The 18,403-nt window shown below is 48.1% G+C and overlaps 1 protein-coding gene across 2 annotated transcripts in view; it reads left to right on the plus strand.

The window, feature by feature from the left end:
* The first annotated feature begins 1,770 nt into the window (after positions 1-1,770).
* Positions 1,771-18,403, plus strand: part of LOC140133891 (protein Wnt-9a-like) — a 152,695-nt gene continuing 136,062 nt past the window's right edge. For both annotated transcript variants that reach the window (XM_072154572.1, XM_072154573.1), the window contains exon 1: positions 1,771-1,993. In XM_072154572.1, coding sequence (XP_072010673.1) covers positions 1,920-1,993 — 74 coding nt within the window. In that variant the 5' untranslated portion in view covers positions 1,771-1,919. The remainder of the gene's footprint in view (positions 1,994-18,403) is intronic.

The following is an 18,403-nucleotide window of genomic DNA, read 5'->3' on the forward strand; positions in this document are numbered from 1 at the left end:
GCCCCGTACCTGGAGAGACTACAGACCGGCCCCGTACCTGGAGACACTACAGACTGGCCCCTGTACCTGGAGACACCTCAGACCGGATCCGTACCTGGAGACACTATAAACCGGCCCCGTACCTGGAGACACTACAGACCGGCCCCGTACCTGGAGACACTACAGACCGGCCCCGTACCTGGAGACACTACAGACCGGCCCCGTACCTGGAGACACTACAGACCGGCCCCGTACCTGGAGACACTACAGACCGGCCCCGTACCTGGAGACACTACAGACCGGCCCCGTACCTGGAGACACTACAGACCGGCCCCGTACCTGGAGACACTACAGACCGGCCCCGTACCCGGAGAGACTACAGACCGGCCCCGTACCTGGAGACCCTACAGACCGGCCCCGTACCCGGAGAGACTACAGACCGGCCCCGTACCTGGAGAGACTGCGTCCACAATCTGCAATGGAGTCCGGGTGGCTCAGGCAGACGTGTCCAGGGAGAGCAGGCGGTGCCAGGAGCAGAAGGCCACCGAGGAAAGCAGGGGTTAATACTGACTAAAAGTCGCAAGTGTGGAGGATAACAGAGAAGCCTCCAGCGCAGGAGCTAATGGCCACATTTATACAGCCCCTGCGCCAGTTTTGCACTAGAAAGAACATGTAAACTGCTTGTACGTGGATTTATAAAGTGTCTGCACCAGTTTTGTGTTGCCGCTGCTCTGTTTCTGAAAAATGTGCACCTAAGGCTGCTTTCACACTAACCTGCTGTGCCGGGACCCGGGGGTGTAGCACAGGTAAGGCTGGAGAGGCGTTCACCCCTCCCTTCTCCATAGGCAGCAGTGCCGCACATGTCGAGGTGCAGGCAGCACAGGGGTTAATGTGTGGAGGTGCAGGCAGCACAGGGGTTAATGCATAAAGGTGCAAGCAATGCAGGGATTAATGCCTGGAGATGGAGGTGGTGAAGGGGTTAATGCTTGTAGGTACAGGTAGAGTATGGTTTAATGTGTGGAGGAGGGACAACGCAAGGGTTAATGTGTGGAATTGCAGGGGTTAACGTGTGGATTTGTAGGCAACACTTGGATGTGCTTGCAGGCAGGGTTTAATGTGTAGGCAGCGCAGGGGTTAATGCTTGGAGGTGCAGGCAGCACAGAAGTTAATGTGTAGGCAGCGCAGGGGTTAATGCTTGGAGGTGCAGGCAGCACAGAAGTTAATGTGTAGGCAGCGCAGGGGTTAATGTGTAAAGGTGCAGGCAGCACAGGGGTTAATATGTGGAGGTGCAGCAGTGCATAGGTTAATGTGCAGGCAGCACAGGGGTTAATGGGTGGATTTGCAGGCATCGCACCAGTTAATGTGCAGGCAGCGCAGCCAGGGTTAGTGTGAGGAGGTGCAGGCAGCGCAGGGGTTAATGTGAGGAGGTGCAGGCAGCGCAGGGGTTAATGTGAGGAGGTGCAGGCAGCGCAGGGGTTAATATGAGGAGGTGCAGGCAGCGCAGGGGTTAATGTGTAGAGGTGCAGGCAGGGGTTAATGTGAGGAGGTGCAGACAGCGCAGGGTTGACGCATGGAGGTTTAGGCAGCAAGGGGTTAATGTGTAGGTAGCTCAGGGGTTAATGTTTGGAGGTGCAGGCAGCGCAGGGGTTAATGTGCAGGCACGTGTGTGTGGAGGAGGCCGAGCTCTGGGTCGGGGCCGGGCTGACTGTGGGTCGGGTCGGGTCGGGGCTGGGCTGACTGTGGGTCGGGGCCGGCTGTGGGACGGGTCGGGGCTGGGCTGACTGTGGGTCGGGTCGGGCTCAGCTGTGCCGCTCTGCTGTGCGGGGCTTAGTGTCGGCTCCTCCTCGCTCCGAGTCTATAAAAGCCGCAGATTCTCTCGCGGAGCAGAAACTCCACCACAATCCACACAGCGCGATGGTCAGCGCCAGAGCCGCAGCAAGATGCTGGATGGACAGGTCTTCCTGGGATGGCTGTCACTTGTAGTGCTCCTCGGCCCAGCTGCCGCTTACTTCGGGTAGGTGACCCCGGAGCCCCGGACCATGGATTTATATACCTGCTGCCGAGGATACAGGGATACAGTGTATCTAAGACCTGCACCGGGATCTGCACCTGGTATCTAAGCTGATGGCATTGGGATCTGTATGGAGAGGTACAGTGTATCTAAGCTGATGGCATCGGAATCTATACAGAGAGGTACCGTGTATCTAAGCTGATTGCATTGGAATCTATACAGAGAGGTACCGTGTATCTAAGCTGATTGCATTGGAATCTATACAGAGAGGTACCGTGTATCTAAGCTGATTGCATTGGAATCTATACAGAGAGGTACCGTGTATCTGAGCTGATTGCATTGGAATCTATACAGAGAGGTACCGTGTATCTAAGCTGATTGCATTGGAATCTATACAGAGAGGTACCGTGTATCTAAGCTGCTAACATTGGAATCTATACAGAGAGGTACCGTGTATCTGAGCTGATTGCATTGGAATCTATACAGAGAGGTACAGTGTATCTAAGCTGCTAACATTGGAATCTATACAGAGAGGTACCGTGTATCTGAGCTGATGGCATTGGAATCTATACAGAGAGGTACAGTGTATCTAAGCTGCTAACATTGGAATCTATACAGAGAGGTACCGTGTATCTGAGCTGATTGCATTGGAATCTATACAGAGAGGTACCGTGTATCTGAGCTGATTGCATTGGAATCTATACAGAGAGGTACCGTGTATCTAAGCTGATTGCATTGGAATCTATACAGAGAGGTACCGTGTATCTAAGCTGCTAACATTGGAATCTGTACAGAGGTACTATGTATCCAAGCTGATGGCCTCAAAATCTCTACAAAGGTAGAGTGTATCTAAGCTGCTTACATCCAAATCATTATAGAGAGGTAGTGTATCTAAGCTTATGGCATTGGGATCTGTATAGAGATGTACAGTGTATCTAAGCTGATGGCATTGGGTTTTCTATGGAGAGGTACAGTGTATCTAAACTGATGGCATTGGGATCTGTACAGAGAGTACAGTGTATCTAAGCTGATGGCATAAGGATCTCTATGGAGAGGTACAGTGTATCTAAGTTGATGGCATTACGATCTGTACAGAGAGCTACAGTGTATCTAAACTGATGGCATTGGGATCTGTACAGAGAGTACAGTGTATCTAAGCTGATGGCATAAGGATCTCTATGGAGAGGTACAGTGTATCTAAGTTGATGGCATTACGATCTGTACAGAGAGTACAGTGTATCTAAGCTGATGGCATTACGATCTGTACAGAGAGTACAGTGTATCTAAGCTGATGGCATTAGGATCTGTACAGCGAGGTACAGTGTATCCAAGCTGATGGCATTGGGATCTCTATGGAGAGGTACAGTGTATCCAAGCTGATGGCATTGGGATCTGTACAGAGAGGTACAGTGTATCTAAGCTGATGGCATTGGGATCTGTATAGAGAGGTACAGTGTATCCAAGCTGATGGCATTGGGATCTCTATGGAGAGGTACAGTGTATCTAAGCTGATGGCATTGGGATCTGTACAGAGAGGTACAGTGTATCTAAGCTGATGGTATTGGGATCTGTACAGAGATGTACAGTGTATCTAAGCTGATGGCATTGGGATCTCTATGGAGAGGTACGTGTATCTAAGCTGAGGGCATTGGGATCTGTACAGAGAGGTACAGTGTATCTAAGCTGATGACATTGGGATCTGTACATAGAGGTACAGTGTATCTAAGCTGATGGTATTGGGATCTGTACATAGAGGTACAGTGTATCTAAGCTGATGGTATTGGGATCTGTACATAGAGGTACAGTGTATCTAAGCTGATGGCATTGGGATCTGTACAGAGAGGTACAGTGTATCTAAGCTGATGGCATTGGGATCTGTACAGAGAGGTACAGTGTATCTAAGCTGATGGCATTGGGATCTGTACAGAGAGGTACAGTGTATCTAAGCTGATGGCATTGGGATCTGTACAGAGAGGTACAGTGTATCTAAGCTGATGGCATTGGGATCTGTACAGAGAGGTACAGTGTATCTAAGCTGATTGCAGGCGGAATGACACATCCTACACATCGGCTCCTGTCACATTATTCTGGCAAAGCTCCGGTACTTTGTTCTTGGCAAAGGAGAGGGGGGGCTCTGTACATTATACTGGGGAGGGGGGGGGGGGGCTCTGTACATTATACTGGGGAGGAGGGGGGCTCTGTACATTATACTGGGGAGGGGGGGCTCTGTACATTATACTGGGGAGGAGGGGGGGGCTCTGTACATTATACTGGGGAGGGGGGGGGGCTCTGTACATTATACTGGGGAGGAGGGGGGCTCTGTACATTATACTGGGGAGGAGGGGCTCTGTACATTATACTGGGGAGGGGGGGGGCTCTGTACATTATACTGGGGAGGAGGGGGGCTCTGTACATTATACTGGGGAGGAGGGGGGCTCTGTACATTATACTGGGGGGGGAGGGGGGGGGGCTCTGTACATTATACTGGGGGGGAGGGGGGGGCTCTGTACATTATACTGGGGAGGGGGGGGGGGCTCTGTACATTATACTGGGGAGGAGGGGGGGGGCTCTGTACATTATACTGGGGAGGGGGGGCTCTGTACATTATACTGGGGAGGAGGTGGGGGGCTCTGTACATTATACTGGGGAGGAGGCTCTGTACATTATACTGGGGAGGGGGAGGAGGCTCTGTACATTATACTGGGGAGGGGGGGGAGCTCTGTACATTATAGTGGGGAGGGGGGGGAGCTCTGTACATTATACTGGGGAGGGGGGGGGCTCTGTACATTATACTGGGGAGGGGGGGGGGGCTCTGTACATTATACTGGGGAGGGGGGGGGCTCTGTACATTATACTGGGGAGGGGGGGGGCTCTGTACATTATACTGGGGAGGGGGGGGCTCTGTACATTATACTGGGGAGGAGGGGGGGCTCTGTACATTATACTGGGGAGGAGGGGGGGGCTCTGTACATTATACTGGGGAGGAGGGGGGGGGCTCTGTACATTATACTGGGGAGGAGGGGGGGCTCTGTACATTATACTGGGGAGGGGGGGCTCTGTACATTATACTGGGGAGGGGGGGGCTCTGTACACTATACTGGGGAGGAGGGGGGCTCTGTACATTATACTGGGGAGGGGGGGGGGATCTGTACATTATACTGGGGAGGGGGGGATCTGTACATTATACTGGGGAGGGGGGGGGCTCTGTACATTATACTGGGGGGGGGATCTGTACATTATACTGGGGAGGGGGGATCTGTACATTATACTGGGGAGGAGGGGCTCTGTACATTATACTGGGGAGGGGGGGCTCTGTACATTATACTGGGGAGGGGGGCTCTGTACATTATACTGGGGAGGGGGAGCTCTGTACATTATACTGGGGAGGAGGGGCTCTGTACATTATACTGGGGAGGGGGGGCTCTGTACATTATACTAGGGAGGGGGGGCTCTGTACATTATACTGGGGAGGAGGGGCTCTGTACATTATACTGGGGAGGGGGGGGCTCTGTACATTATACTGGGGAGGGGGGGCTCTGTACATTATACTGGGGAGGGGGGGGGGCTCTGTACATTGTACTGGGGAGGGGGGGGGGCTCTGTACATTGTACTGGGGAGGGGGGGGGGCTCTGTACATTGTACTGGGGAGGGGGGGGGGGCTCTGTATTAGGTTGTTTTCCCCATCCAGTGTATCCTACCCATGCTGACATCAAATTGTGAAGAGACCTTATTTTCTAAATGTCAGTGTTTGGGTCCCTGATGCTTCCCCCCTATTTGCTGCAAATGGTGCTGCCTGAGGCGAGAGGCTCAACTCCCCTCATGGCTGATGCACTGCTGTGTGGAACATTGTTTCAATGATGGGATATTATTAGCTGCACTGGTGATGCTGAGCTGTTGCAGAAAAAAATGGATCTGTCTTAGTCCATATGGTTGTATTTTCAGGTCTCTCTGGTGACATATTAGTTACATTGTATCTGTAGTGTCTCCTCTGGATACATTGTATCTGTAGTGTCTCCTCTGGTTACATTGTATCTGTAGTGTCACCTCTGGTTACATTGTATCTGTAGTGTCTCCTCTGGTTACATTGTATCTGTAGTGTCTCCTCTGGATACATTGTATCTGTAGTGTCTCCTCTGGTTACATTGTATCTGTAGTGTCTCCTCTGGTTACATTGTATCTGTAGTGTCTCCTCTGGTTACATTGTATCTGTAGTGTCTCCTCTGGATACATTGTATCTGTAGTGTCTCCTCTGGTTACATTGTATCTGTAGTGTCTCCTCTGGTTACATTGTATCTGTAGTGTCACCTCTGGTTACATTGTATCTGTAGTGTCACCTCTGGATACATCGTATCTGTAGTGTCTCCTCTGGTTACATTGTATCTGTAGTGTCTCCTCTGGTTACATTGTATCTGTAGTGTCTCCTCTGGTTACATTGTATCTGTAGTGTCACCTCTGGTTACATTGTATCTGTAGTGTCTCCTCTGGTTACATTGTATCTGTAGTGTCTCCTCTGGTTACATTGTATCTGTAGTGTCTCCTCTGGATACATTGTATCTGTAGTGTCTCCTCTGGTTACATTGTATCTGTAGTGTCACCTCTGGTTACATTGTATCTGTAGTGTCACCTCTGGATACATTGTATCTGTAGTGTCTCCTCTGGTTACATCGTATCTGTAGTGTCTCCTCTGGTTACATCGTATCTGTAGTGTCTCCTCTGGTTACATTGTATCTGTAGTGTCACCTCTGGATACATTGTATCTGTAGTGTCTCCTCTGGTTACATTGTATCTGTAGTGTCTCCTCTGGATACATTGTATCTGTAGTGTCTCCTCTGGATACATTGTATCTGTAGTGTCTCCTCTGGTTACATTGTATCTGTAGTGTCACCTCTGGATACATTGTATCTGTAGTGTCTCCTCTGGTTACATTGTATCTGTAGTGTCTCCTCTGGATACATTGTATCTGTAGTGTCTCCTCTGGTTACATTGTATCTGTAGTGTCACCTCTGGATACATCGTATCTGTAGTGTCACCTCTGGATACATCGTATCTGTAGTGTCACCTCTGGATACATCGTATCTGTAGTGTCACCTCTGGATACATCGTATCTGTAGTGTCACCTCTGGTTACATTGTATCTGTAGTGTCTCCTCTGGATACATTGTATCTGTAGTGTCTCCTCTGGATACATTGTATCTGTAGTGTCTCCTCTGGATACATTGTATCTGTAGTGTCTCCTCTGGATACATTGTATCTGTAGTGTTACCTCTGGTTACATTGTATCTGTAGTGTCTCCTCTGGTTACATCGTATCTGTAGTGTCTCCTCTGGTTACATCGTATCTGTAGTGTCTCCTCTGGTTACATCGTATCTGTAGTGTCTCCTCTGGTTACATCGTATCTGTAGTGTCTCCTCTGGTTACATTGTATCTGTAGTGTCTCCTCTGGTTACATCGTATCTGTAGTGTCTCCTCTGGTTACATTGTATCTGTAGTGTCTCCTCTGGTTACATTGTATCTGTAGTGTCTCCTCTGGTTACATCGCATCTGTAGTGTCTCCTCTGGTTACAATAGGGCAGATTTACTTACCCGGTCCATTCGCGATCCAGCGGCGCGCTTTCTGCGGTGGATTCGGGACCGGCCAAGATTCACTAATGTAGTTCCTCCGACGTCCACCAGGTGGCGATGCTGCGCTGAAGTCAGCTGAAATGCACTCAAGTACACCGGCCTATTACTGGTGAAGGTAAGTGCAAGCTCCGCGACACTTTTTGTTTTTTTATATGCAGTGGTTTTTCTGAATCCGTCAGGTTTTTGTTCGGCCACGCCCCCCGATCTCCGTCAGCCAGCGCCGATGCGGCAAAATCCGATTGCGTGCGCCAAAATCCCTGGGCAATTCAGGGGAAATCTGCGCAAATCGTAAATATTCGGGTAACACATCGGAAAACTGCGAATTGGGCCCTTAGTAAATGACCCCCATTGTATCTATAGTGTCTCCTCTGGATACATTGAGGCACATTTACTTACCCATCACTGGAGTTCACCAAAAGTGCATTGTCCGTGTATAATGTGCTGTGCGGGGAGTCACTAAGATCATGCGCCCGATATCCTGCATGTGTCACTTCCCCGCTCAGGTCCCCGGAGTTCACCTTCTTCTTCCTGGTGCATGTAAGTGCATTGTCCGTGTATAATGCGCTGTGCGGGGAGTCACTAAGATTGTGAGCCTGATATCCTGCATGTGTCGCTTCCCCGCTCAGGTCCCAGGAGTTCACCTTCTTCTTCCTGGTGCATGTAAGTGCATTGTCCGTGTATAATGCGCTGTGCGGGGAGTCACCAAGATCCTGCGCCCGATATCCTGCATGTGTTGCTTCCCCGCTCAGGTCCCTGGAGTTCACCTTCTTCTTCCTGGTGCATGTAAGTGCATTGTCCGTGTATAATGCGCTGTGCGGGGAGTCACTAAGATCCTGCACCCGATATCCTGCATGTGTCGCTTCCCCGCTCAGGTCCCCGGAGTTCACCTTCTTCTTCCTGGTGCATGTAAGTGCATTGTCCGTGTATAATGCGCTGTGCGGGGAGTCACTAAGATCCTGCACCCGATATCCTGCATGTGTCACTTTCCCCGCTCAGGTCCCCGGAGTTCACCTTCTTCTTCCTGGTGCATGTAAGTGCATTGTCCGTGTATAATGCGCTGTGCGGGGAGTCACTAAGATCCTGCGCCCCGATATCCTGCATGTGTCACTTCCCCGCTCAGGTCCCTGGAGTTCACCTTCTTCTTCCTGGTACATGTAAGTGCATTGTCCGTGTATAATGCTCTGTGCGGGGAGTCACTAAGATCCTGCACCTAATATCCTGCATGTGTCTCTTCCCCGCTCAGGTCCCTGGAGTTCACCTTCTTCTTCCTGGTGCATGTAAGTGCATTGTCCGTGTATAATGCGCTGTGCGGGGAGTCACTAAGATCCTGCGCCCGATATCCTGCATGTGTCGCTTCCCCACTCAGGTCCATGGAGTTCACCTTCTTCTTCCTGGTGCATGTAAGTGCATTGTCCGTGTGAAATGCGCTGTGCGGGGAGTCACTAGATCCTGCACCCGATATCCTGCATGTGTCACTTCCCCGCTCAGGTCCCCGGAGTTCAACTTCTTCTTCCTGGTGCATGTAAGTGCATTGTCCGTGTATAATGTGCTGTGCGGGGAGTCACTAAGATCCTGCACCCGATATCCTGCATGTGTCACTTCCCCGCTCAGGTCCCCGGAGTTCAACTTCTTCTTCCTGGTGCATGTAAGTGCATTGTCCGTGTATAATGTGCTGTGCGGGGAGTCACTAAGATCGTGCACCCGATATCCTGCATGTGTCGCTTCCCCGCTCAGGTCCCTGGAGTTCACCTTCTTGTTCCTGGTGCATGTAAGTGCTTTGTCCGTGTATAATGCGCTGTGCGGGGAGTCACTAAGATCCTGCCCCCGATATCCTGCATGTGTCACTTCCCCGCTCAGGTCCCCGGAGTTCAACTTCTTCTTCCTGGTGCATGTAAGTGCATTGTCCGTGTATAATGCGCTGTGCGGGGAGTCACTAAGATGCTGCGTCCGATATCCTGCATGTGTCACTTCCCCGCTCAGGTCCCTGGAGTTCACCTTCTTCTTCCTGGTGCATGTAAGTGGTTGGCTTGTGACACAATTTTGAATGTTAAATCCCGCGCTTAGTCTAAATCCGTAGGTTCGTCCAATGCCCCCCCCCACACACATTTCTGTCGCATGAAAGCCAGCACCCATGTGCCAAAATCCAATTGTGTGTGACACAATCCCTTTCTAAATGCTGCGCAGATGGGAAATCCAACAATAGTGCAGTCTGCGGACCCTTAGTAAATGAGCCCCATTGTGTCTGCAGTACGGCCTCTGGTTACATTGTATCTTACACAGTTCCATTGTTTATACGGTTGAAAAAATACACATGTCCATCAAGTTCAGCCAAGAAAGGGAAGGGATTTATGGGAAACAATTCTATATGACATCGATGTTACTTACCTGTAGTGACTGCTCCGGATACGTTGGCTTTATAGTGGGGAGTGGTCGTGCTGATGGGTTGTGTGTATCCAGCGAGGAGGGAGAGGAGGATGATGGAGAGTTGCACTGACCTGCGGGATTGTTGTGCTGCTTGGAATCTGTTGATGATGAAAATGGCAACCGGCTACAACGATGGGACTGATACAGTGGGGCACATTTAGTAAGAACGTAGAAACTGCAGTAAAAGTGCCCCGCCTCTGTGTAATGCCCCGCCCCTGTGTAATGCCCCGCCTCTGTGTAATGCCCCTCCCCTGTGTAATGCCCCTCCCCTGTGTAATGCCCCGCCCCCTGTGTAATGCCCCGCCCCCTGTGTAATGCCCCGCCCCCTGTGTAATGCCCCGCCCCCTGTGTAATGCCCGCCCCCTGTGTAATGCCCCACCCCTTGTGTAATGCCCCGCCCCGTGATTCATTAAGATCGTGCTCCAGAAATCATGAATCTGCCTCTTCCCCGCACCGGCTTTTATGTGGTGCACCTTTAACATAGGCCGTGATACAGACTTCATAATAAATTTGGCGCTTGGTCCGACTGAGCGCCGGAACGCCACCTAATTTGTGTCACATATTGCCTGGTGCAGCTGCGTCACAAAAGGGTCACATGCAACACAATATCGGAGTGGACACTTATTAAGTATCTGTACAATCCATTTACACCTAAAAGACTGTGCATAGAATAGCAGAAAACTGGCGCATGAGCCCCTATGTCCCAGATACATGAGACCTGGAGCCCCTCCTCACTAATGTGCGGGTGCGGCAGATAACCCCCTCGGGCTCTAAGATAATAGCCCCTATGTCCCAGATACACGAGAACTGTAGTCAGGGATGATGGGAGTGATGCATTATGAGCTCCTGGGGTCAGGGATGATGGGAGTGATACATTATGAGCTCCTGGGGTCAGGGATGATGGGAGTGATGCATTGTGAGCTCCTGGGGTCAGGGATGATGGGAGTGATGCATTGTGAGCTCCTGGGGTCAGGGATGATGGGAGTGATACATTGTGAGCTCCTGGGGTCAGGGATGATAGGAGTGATGCATTGTGAGCTCCTGGGGTCAGGGATGATGGAGTGATACATTGTGAGCTCCTGGGGTCAGGGATGATGGGAGTGATGCATTATGAGCTCCTGGGGTCAGGGATGATGGGAGTGATACATTATGAGCTCCTGGGGTCAGGGATGATGGGAGTGATGCATTGTGAGCTCCTGGGGTCAGGGATGATGGGAGTGATGCATTGTGAGCTCCTGGGGTCAGGGATGATGGGAGTGATACATTGTGAGCTCCTGGGGTCAGGGATGATAGGAGTGATGCATTGTGAGCTCCTGGGGTCAGGGATGATGGGAGTGATACATTGTGAGCTCCTGGGGTCAGGGATGATGGGAGTGATACATTGTGAGCTCCTGGGGTCAGGGATGATAGGAGTGATGCATTGTGAGCTCCTGGGGTCAGGGATGATGGGAGTGATACATTGTCCTCCGCTCTTGCGCTGTGGCGGTGCCTTGGCATTGTTCCGGCAGTTCTGCCGCTCTGCCAGCAGGGGGTTCCATTAACCCATGAAAGGTTGTGGTGCAGGGAGCAGGTGTATCCTGTGCTGTCCCAGGGAGCGCGGCCCGGAGCACTTACCTGCCCCTAATCTAATGCTGAGACACACACCTGAGGACCTGCAGAATACTGCTCTGCTGCTTCATAGTATCTATCTATCTATCTCCTATCTATCTCCTATCTATCTCCTATCTATCTCCTATCTATCTATCTCCTATCTATCTCCTATCTATCTCCTATCTATCTCTATCTATCTATCTCCTATCTATCTATCTTCCTATCTATCTATCTCCTATCTATCTATCTCCTATCTATCTATCTCCTATCTATCTATCTCCTATCTATCTATCTATCTATCTATCTATCTATCTCCTATCTATCTATCTCCTATCTATCTATCTCCTATCTATCTATCTCCTATCTATCTATCTCCTATCTATCTCCTATCTATCTCCTATCTATCTTCTATCTATCTTCTATCTATCTCCTATCTATCTTCTCTCTATCTATCTATCTATCTATCTATCTATCTATCTATCTATCTCCTATCTATCTCCTATCTATCTCCTATCTATCTCCTATCTATCTATCTATCTATCTCCTATCTATCTATCTCCTATCTATCTATCTCCTATCTATCTCCTATCTATCTCCTATCTATCTCCTATCTATCTCCTATCTATCTCCTATCTATCTCCTATCTATCTCCTATCTATCTATCTATCTATCTATCTCCTATCTATCTATCTATCTATCTCCTATCTATCTCCTATCTATCTCCTATCTATCTCCTATCTATCTCCTATCTATCTATCTATCTCCTATCTATCTATCTCCTATCTATCTATCTCCTATCTATCTCCTATCTATCTCCTATCTATCTATCTATCTATCTATCTATCTATCTATCTATCTATCTCCTATCTATCTATCTCCTATCTATCTCCTATCTATCTCCTATCTATCTCCTATCTATCTATCTCCTATCTATCTATCTCCTATCTATCTATCTCCTATCTATCTATCTCCTATCTATCTATCTCCTATCTATCTATCTATCTATCTATCTATCTATCTCCTATCTATCTATCTCCTATCTATCTATCTCCTATCTATCTATCTCCTATCTATCTATCTCCTATCTATCTCCTATCTATCTCCTATCTATCTTCTATCTATCTTCTATCTATCTCCTATCTATCTCCTATCTATCTATCTCCTATCTATCTATCTCCTATCTATCTATCTCCTATCTATCTATCTCCTATCTATCTATCTCCTATCTATCTATCTCCTATCTATCTCCTATCTATCTCCTATCTATCTTCTATCTATCTATCTATCTATCTATCTATCTATCTATCTATCTATCTCCTATCTATCTCCTATCTATCTCCTATCTATCTCCTATCTATCTCCTATCTATCTCCTATCTATCTATCTCCTATCTATCTATCTCCTATCTATCTCCTATCTATCTCCTATCTATCTCCTATCTATCTCCTATCTATCTCCTATCTATCTCCTATCTATCTCCTATCTATCTCCTATCTATCTATCTATCTATCTATCTATCTATCTATCTCCTATCTATCTATCTATCTATCTCCTATCTATCTCTATCTATCTCCTATCTATCTCTATCTATCTCCTATCTATCTCCTATCTATCTCCTATCTATCTCCTATCTATCTCCTATCTATCTATCTATCTCCTATCTATCTATCTCCTATCTATCTATCTCCTATCTATCTCCTATCTATCTCCTATCTATCTATCTATCTATCTATCTATCTATCTATCTATCTATCTATCTCCTATCTATCTATCTATCTATCTATCTATCTCCTATCTATCTATCTATCTATCTCCTATCTATCTCCTATCTATCTCCTATCTATCTCCTATCTATCTATCTATCTATCTCTATCTATCTCCTATCTATCTCCTATCTATCTCCTATCTATCTCCTATCTATCTCCTATCTATCTCCTATCTATCTCCTATCTATCCTATCTATCTCCTATCTATCTATCTATCTATCTCCTATCTATCTATCTATCTATCTCCTATCTATCTATCTATCTCCTATCTATCTATCTATCTATCTATCTATCTATCTATTTCCTATCTATCTATCTATCTCCTATCTATCTCCTATCTATCTCCTATCTATCTCCTATCTATCTATCTATCTATCTATCTCCTATCTATCTATCTATCTATCTCCTATCTATCTATCTATCTATCTCCTATCTATCTATCTCCTATCTATCTATCTATCTCCTATCTATCTCCTATCTATCTCCTATCTATCTCCTATCTATCTCCTATCTATCTCCTATCTATCTCCTATCTATCTCCTATCTATCTCCTATCTATCTATCTATCTATCTATCTCCTATCTATCTATCTATCTCCTATCTATCTATCTATCTATCTATCTATCTATCTATCTCCTATCTATCTATCTCCTATCTATCTATCTCCTATCTATCTATCTCCTATCTATCTATCTCCTATCTATCTCCTATCTATCTCCTATCTATCTCCTATCTATCTCCTATCTATCTCCTATCTATCTCCTATCTATCTCCTATCTATCTCCTATCTATCTATCTATCTATCTATCTTCTATCTATCTATCTATCTATCTATCTATCTATCTATCTATCTATCTATCTATCTCCTATCTATCTATCTATCTATCTCCTATATATCTATCTATCTATCTATCTATCTATCTATCTATCTATCTATCTATCTCCTATCTATCTATCTATCTCCTATCTATCTATCTATCTATCTCCTATCTATCTATCTCTATCTATCTATCTCTATCTATCTATCTATCATCTATCTCCTATCTATCTATCTCCTACTATCTATCTCCTATCTATCTCCTATCTATCTCCTATCTATCTCCTATCTATCTCCTATCTATCTCCTATCTATCTCCTATCTATCTCCTATCTATCTCCTTCTATCTCCTATCTATCTATCTATCTATCTATCTCCTATCTATCTATCTATCTATCTCCTATCTATCTCCTATCTATCTCCTATCTATCTCCTATCTATCTCCTATCTATCTCCTATCTATCTCCTATCTATCTCCTATCTATCTCCTATCTATCTCCTATCTATCTATCTATCTATCTATCTATCTATCTATCTCCTATCTATCTATCTATCTATCTATCTATCTCCTATCTATCTATCTATCTATCTATCTATCTATCTATCTATCTCCTATCTATCTATCTATCTCCTATCTATCTATCTCCTATCTATCTATCTCCTATCTATCTATCTATCTATCTATCTATCTCCTATCTATCTCCTATCTATCTCCTATCTATCTCCTATCTATCTCCTATCTATCTCCTATCTATCTCCTATCTATCTCCTATCTATCTCCTATCTATCTCCTATCTATCTCCTATCTATCTCCTATCTATCTCCTATCTATCTCCTATCTATCTCCTATCTATCTCCTATCTATCTCCTATCTATCTCCTATCTATCTCCTATCTATCTCCTATCTATCTCCTATCTATCTCCTATCTATCTATCTATCTCCTATCTATCTCCTATCTATCTCCTATCTATCTCCTATCTATCTCCTATCTATCTCCTATCTATCTCCTATCTATCTATCTATCTATCTATCTATCTATCTCCTATCTATCTCCTATCTATCTATCTATCTCCTATCTATCTATCTATCTCCTATCTATCTATCTATCTCCTATCTATCTATCTATCTATCTCATATGTAACTAACATAAGAAAATCCAGAGCAGTACAGTAGATTATGGCCGGTGCACAGCTGTGGGTCCAATAATATGTTCAAGAATAGACATTTAGAGTCGCCGCACCTTTTTAACACAATCTGGACTGCTGCCTATTCTTGAACATATCTATGTCGGTTTCTCTCTCTATGTCGGTGTCTCTCTCTATGTCGGTGTCTCTCTCTATGTCGGTGTCTCCCTCTCTGTCTCGGTGTCTCTCTCTCTGTCTCGGTGTCTCTCTCTCTGTCTCGGTGTCTCTCTCTCTGTCTCGGTGTCTCCCTCTCTGTCTCGGTGTCTCCCTCTCTGTCTCGGTGTCTCCCTCTCTGTCTCGGTGTCTCCCTCTCTGTCTCGGTGTCTCCCTCTCTGTCTCGGTGTCTCTCTCTCTGTCTCGGTGTCTCCCTCTCTGTCTCGGTGTCTCCCTCTCTGTCTCGGTGTCTCCCTCTCTGTCTCGGTGTCTCCCTCTCTGTCTCGGTGTCTCCCTCTCTGTCTCGGTGTCTCCCTCTCTGTCTCGGTGTCTCCCTCTCTGTCTCGGTGTCTCCCTCTCTGTCTCGGTGTCTCTCTCTCTGTCTCGGTGTCTCTCTCTCTGTCTCGGTGTCTCTCTCTCTGTCTCGGTGTCTCTCTCTCTGTCTCGGTGTCTCTCTCTCTGTCTCGGTGTCTCCCTCTCTGTCTCGGTGTCTCCCTCTCTGTCTCGGTGTCTCCCTCTCTGTCTCGGTGTCTCCCTCTCTGTCTCGGTGTCTCCCTCTCTGTCTCGGTGTCTCCCTCTCTGTCTCGGTGTCTCTCTCTCTGTCTCGGTGTCTCCCTCTCTGTCTCGGTGTCTCCCTCTCTGTCTCGGTGTCTCCCTCTCTGTCTCGGTGTCTCCCTCTCTGTCTCGGTGTCTCTCGCAGTCTGTCTTGTTCTGGGTGGGGTTCCCCTGGTCGGGGGGGGGGGGGGGGATTTGTTCCCCTTTGCGTGCTTTCTGTGGTCATGTGCTTTGAGTTTGGGAGGTTTCTGGGGATTCCCTGGAGGTCTCTGGTTTCTGTGACGCTTGGAAGAGCGCTGGTGTTCTGCGTTGTCCGCGCGCTCCGGCTGTGACCCCGTGAATGTGCAGAGCGGCTCCGCCGCCTCCCGGAGTCGCATCTGGTTTTGCTTTATAGGACATGGAAGTTATTTCAATTTGTCATCATTCCCTTTTGTGAACATTAAAGATGCGACCTCATAAAGGGGGCGGAGCCTGGAAAGACGCATGCTATGTCCCAGAATCCTCAGCGGCTGCAGAGAGGAGACTGCACATAGTACAGACTGCACAGGAGGAGGACACTGCACATAGTACAGACTGCACAGGAGGGAGGACACTGCACATAGTACAGACTGCACAGGAGGGAGGACACTGCACATAGTACAGACTGCACAGGAGGAGGACACTGCACATAGTACAGACTGCACAGGAGGGAGGACACTGCACATAGTACAGACTGCACAGGAGGGAGGACACTGCACATAGTACAGACTGCACAGGAGGGAGGACACTGCACATAGTACAGACTGCACAGGAGAGAGGACACTGCACATAGTACAGACTGCACAGGAGGGAGGAGACTGTACATAGTACAGACTGCACAGGAGGGAGGAGACTGCACATAGTACAGACTGCACAGGAGGGAGGACACTGCACATAGTACAGACTGCACAGGAGGAGGACACTGCACATAGTACAGACTGCACAGGAGGGAGGAGACTGCACATAGTACAGACTGCACAGGAGGGAGGACACTGCACATAGTACAGACTGCACAGGAGGGAGGAGACTGCACATAGTACAGACTGCACAGGAGGGAGGACACTGCACATAGTACAGACTGCACAGGAGGGAGGACACTGCACATAGTAAAGACTGCACAGGAGGGAGGACACTGCACATAGTACAGACTGCACAGGAGGGAGGAGACTGCACATAGTACAGACTGCACAGGAGGGAGGACACTGCACATAGTACAGACTGCACAGGAGGGAGGAGACTGCACATAGTACAGACTGCACAGGAGGGAGGACACTGCACATAGTAAAGACTGCACAGGAGGGAGGACACTGCACATAGTACAGACTGCACAGGAGGGAGGACACTGCACATAGTAAAGACTGCACAGGAGGGAGGACACTGCACATAGTACAGACTGCACAGGAGGAGGGAGGACACTGCACATAGTACAGACTGCACAGGAGGAGGGAGGACACTGCACATAGTACAGACTGCACAGGAGGGAAGACACTGCACATAGTACAGACTGCACAGGAGAGAGGACACTGCACATAGTACAGACTGCACAGGAGGAGGGTGGAGACTGCACATAGTACAGACTGCACAGGAGGAGGGTGGAGACTGCACATAGTACAGACTGCACAGGAGGGAGGACACTGCACATAGTACAGACTGCACAGGAGGGAGGACACTGCACATAGTACAGACTGCACAGGAGGGAGGACACTGCACAGACTACACAGGAGGAGGAGACTGCACATAGTACAGACTGCACAGGAGGGAGGACACTGCACATAGTACAGACTGCACAGGAGGGAGGACACTGCACATAGTACAGACTGCACAGGAGGGAGGACACTGCACATAGTACAGACTGCACAGGAGGAGGACACTGCACATAGTACAGACTGCACAGGAGGGAGGACACTGCACTTAGTACAGACTGCACAGGAGGGAGGACACTGCACATAGTACAGACTGCACCGGAGGGAGGACACTGCACACAGTACAGACTGTACAGGAGGAGAACACTGCACATAGTACAGACTGTACAGGAGGAGGACACTGCACATAGTACAGACTGCACAGGAGGAGAGAGGACACTGCACATAGTACACACTGCACAGGAGGGAGGAGACTGCACATAGTACAGACTGCACAGGAGGAGGACACTGCACATAGTACAGACTGCACAGGAGGGAGGACACTGCACATAGTACAGACTGCACAGGAGGGAGGACACTGCACAGACTACACAGGAGGAGGAGACTGCACATAGTACAGACTGCACAGGAGGGAGGAGACT

This window comes from Engystomops pustulosus, chromosome 5, assembly GCF_040894005.1.
Source record: "Engystomops pustulosus chromosome 5, aEngPut4.maternal, whole genome shotgun sequence".
Classification (NCBI taxonomy): domain Eukaryota; kingdom Metazoa; phylum Chordata; class Amphibia; order Anura; family Leptodactylidae; genus Engystomops; species Engystomops pustulosus.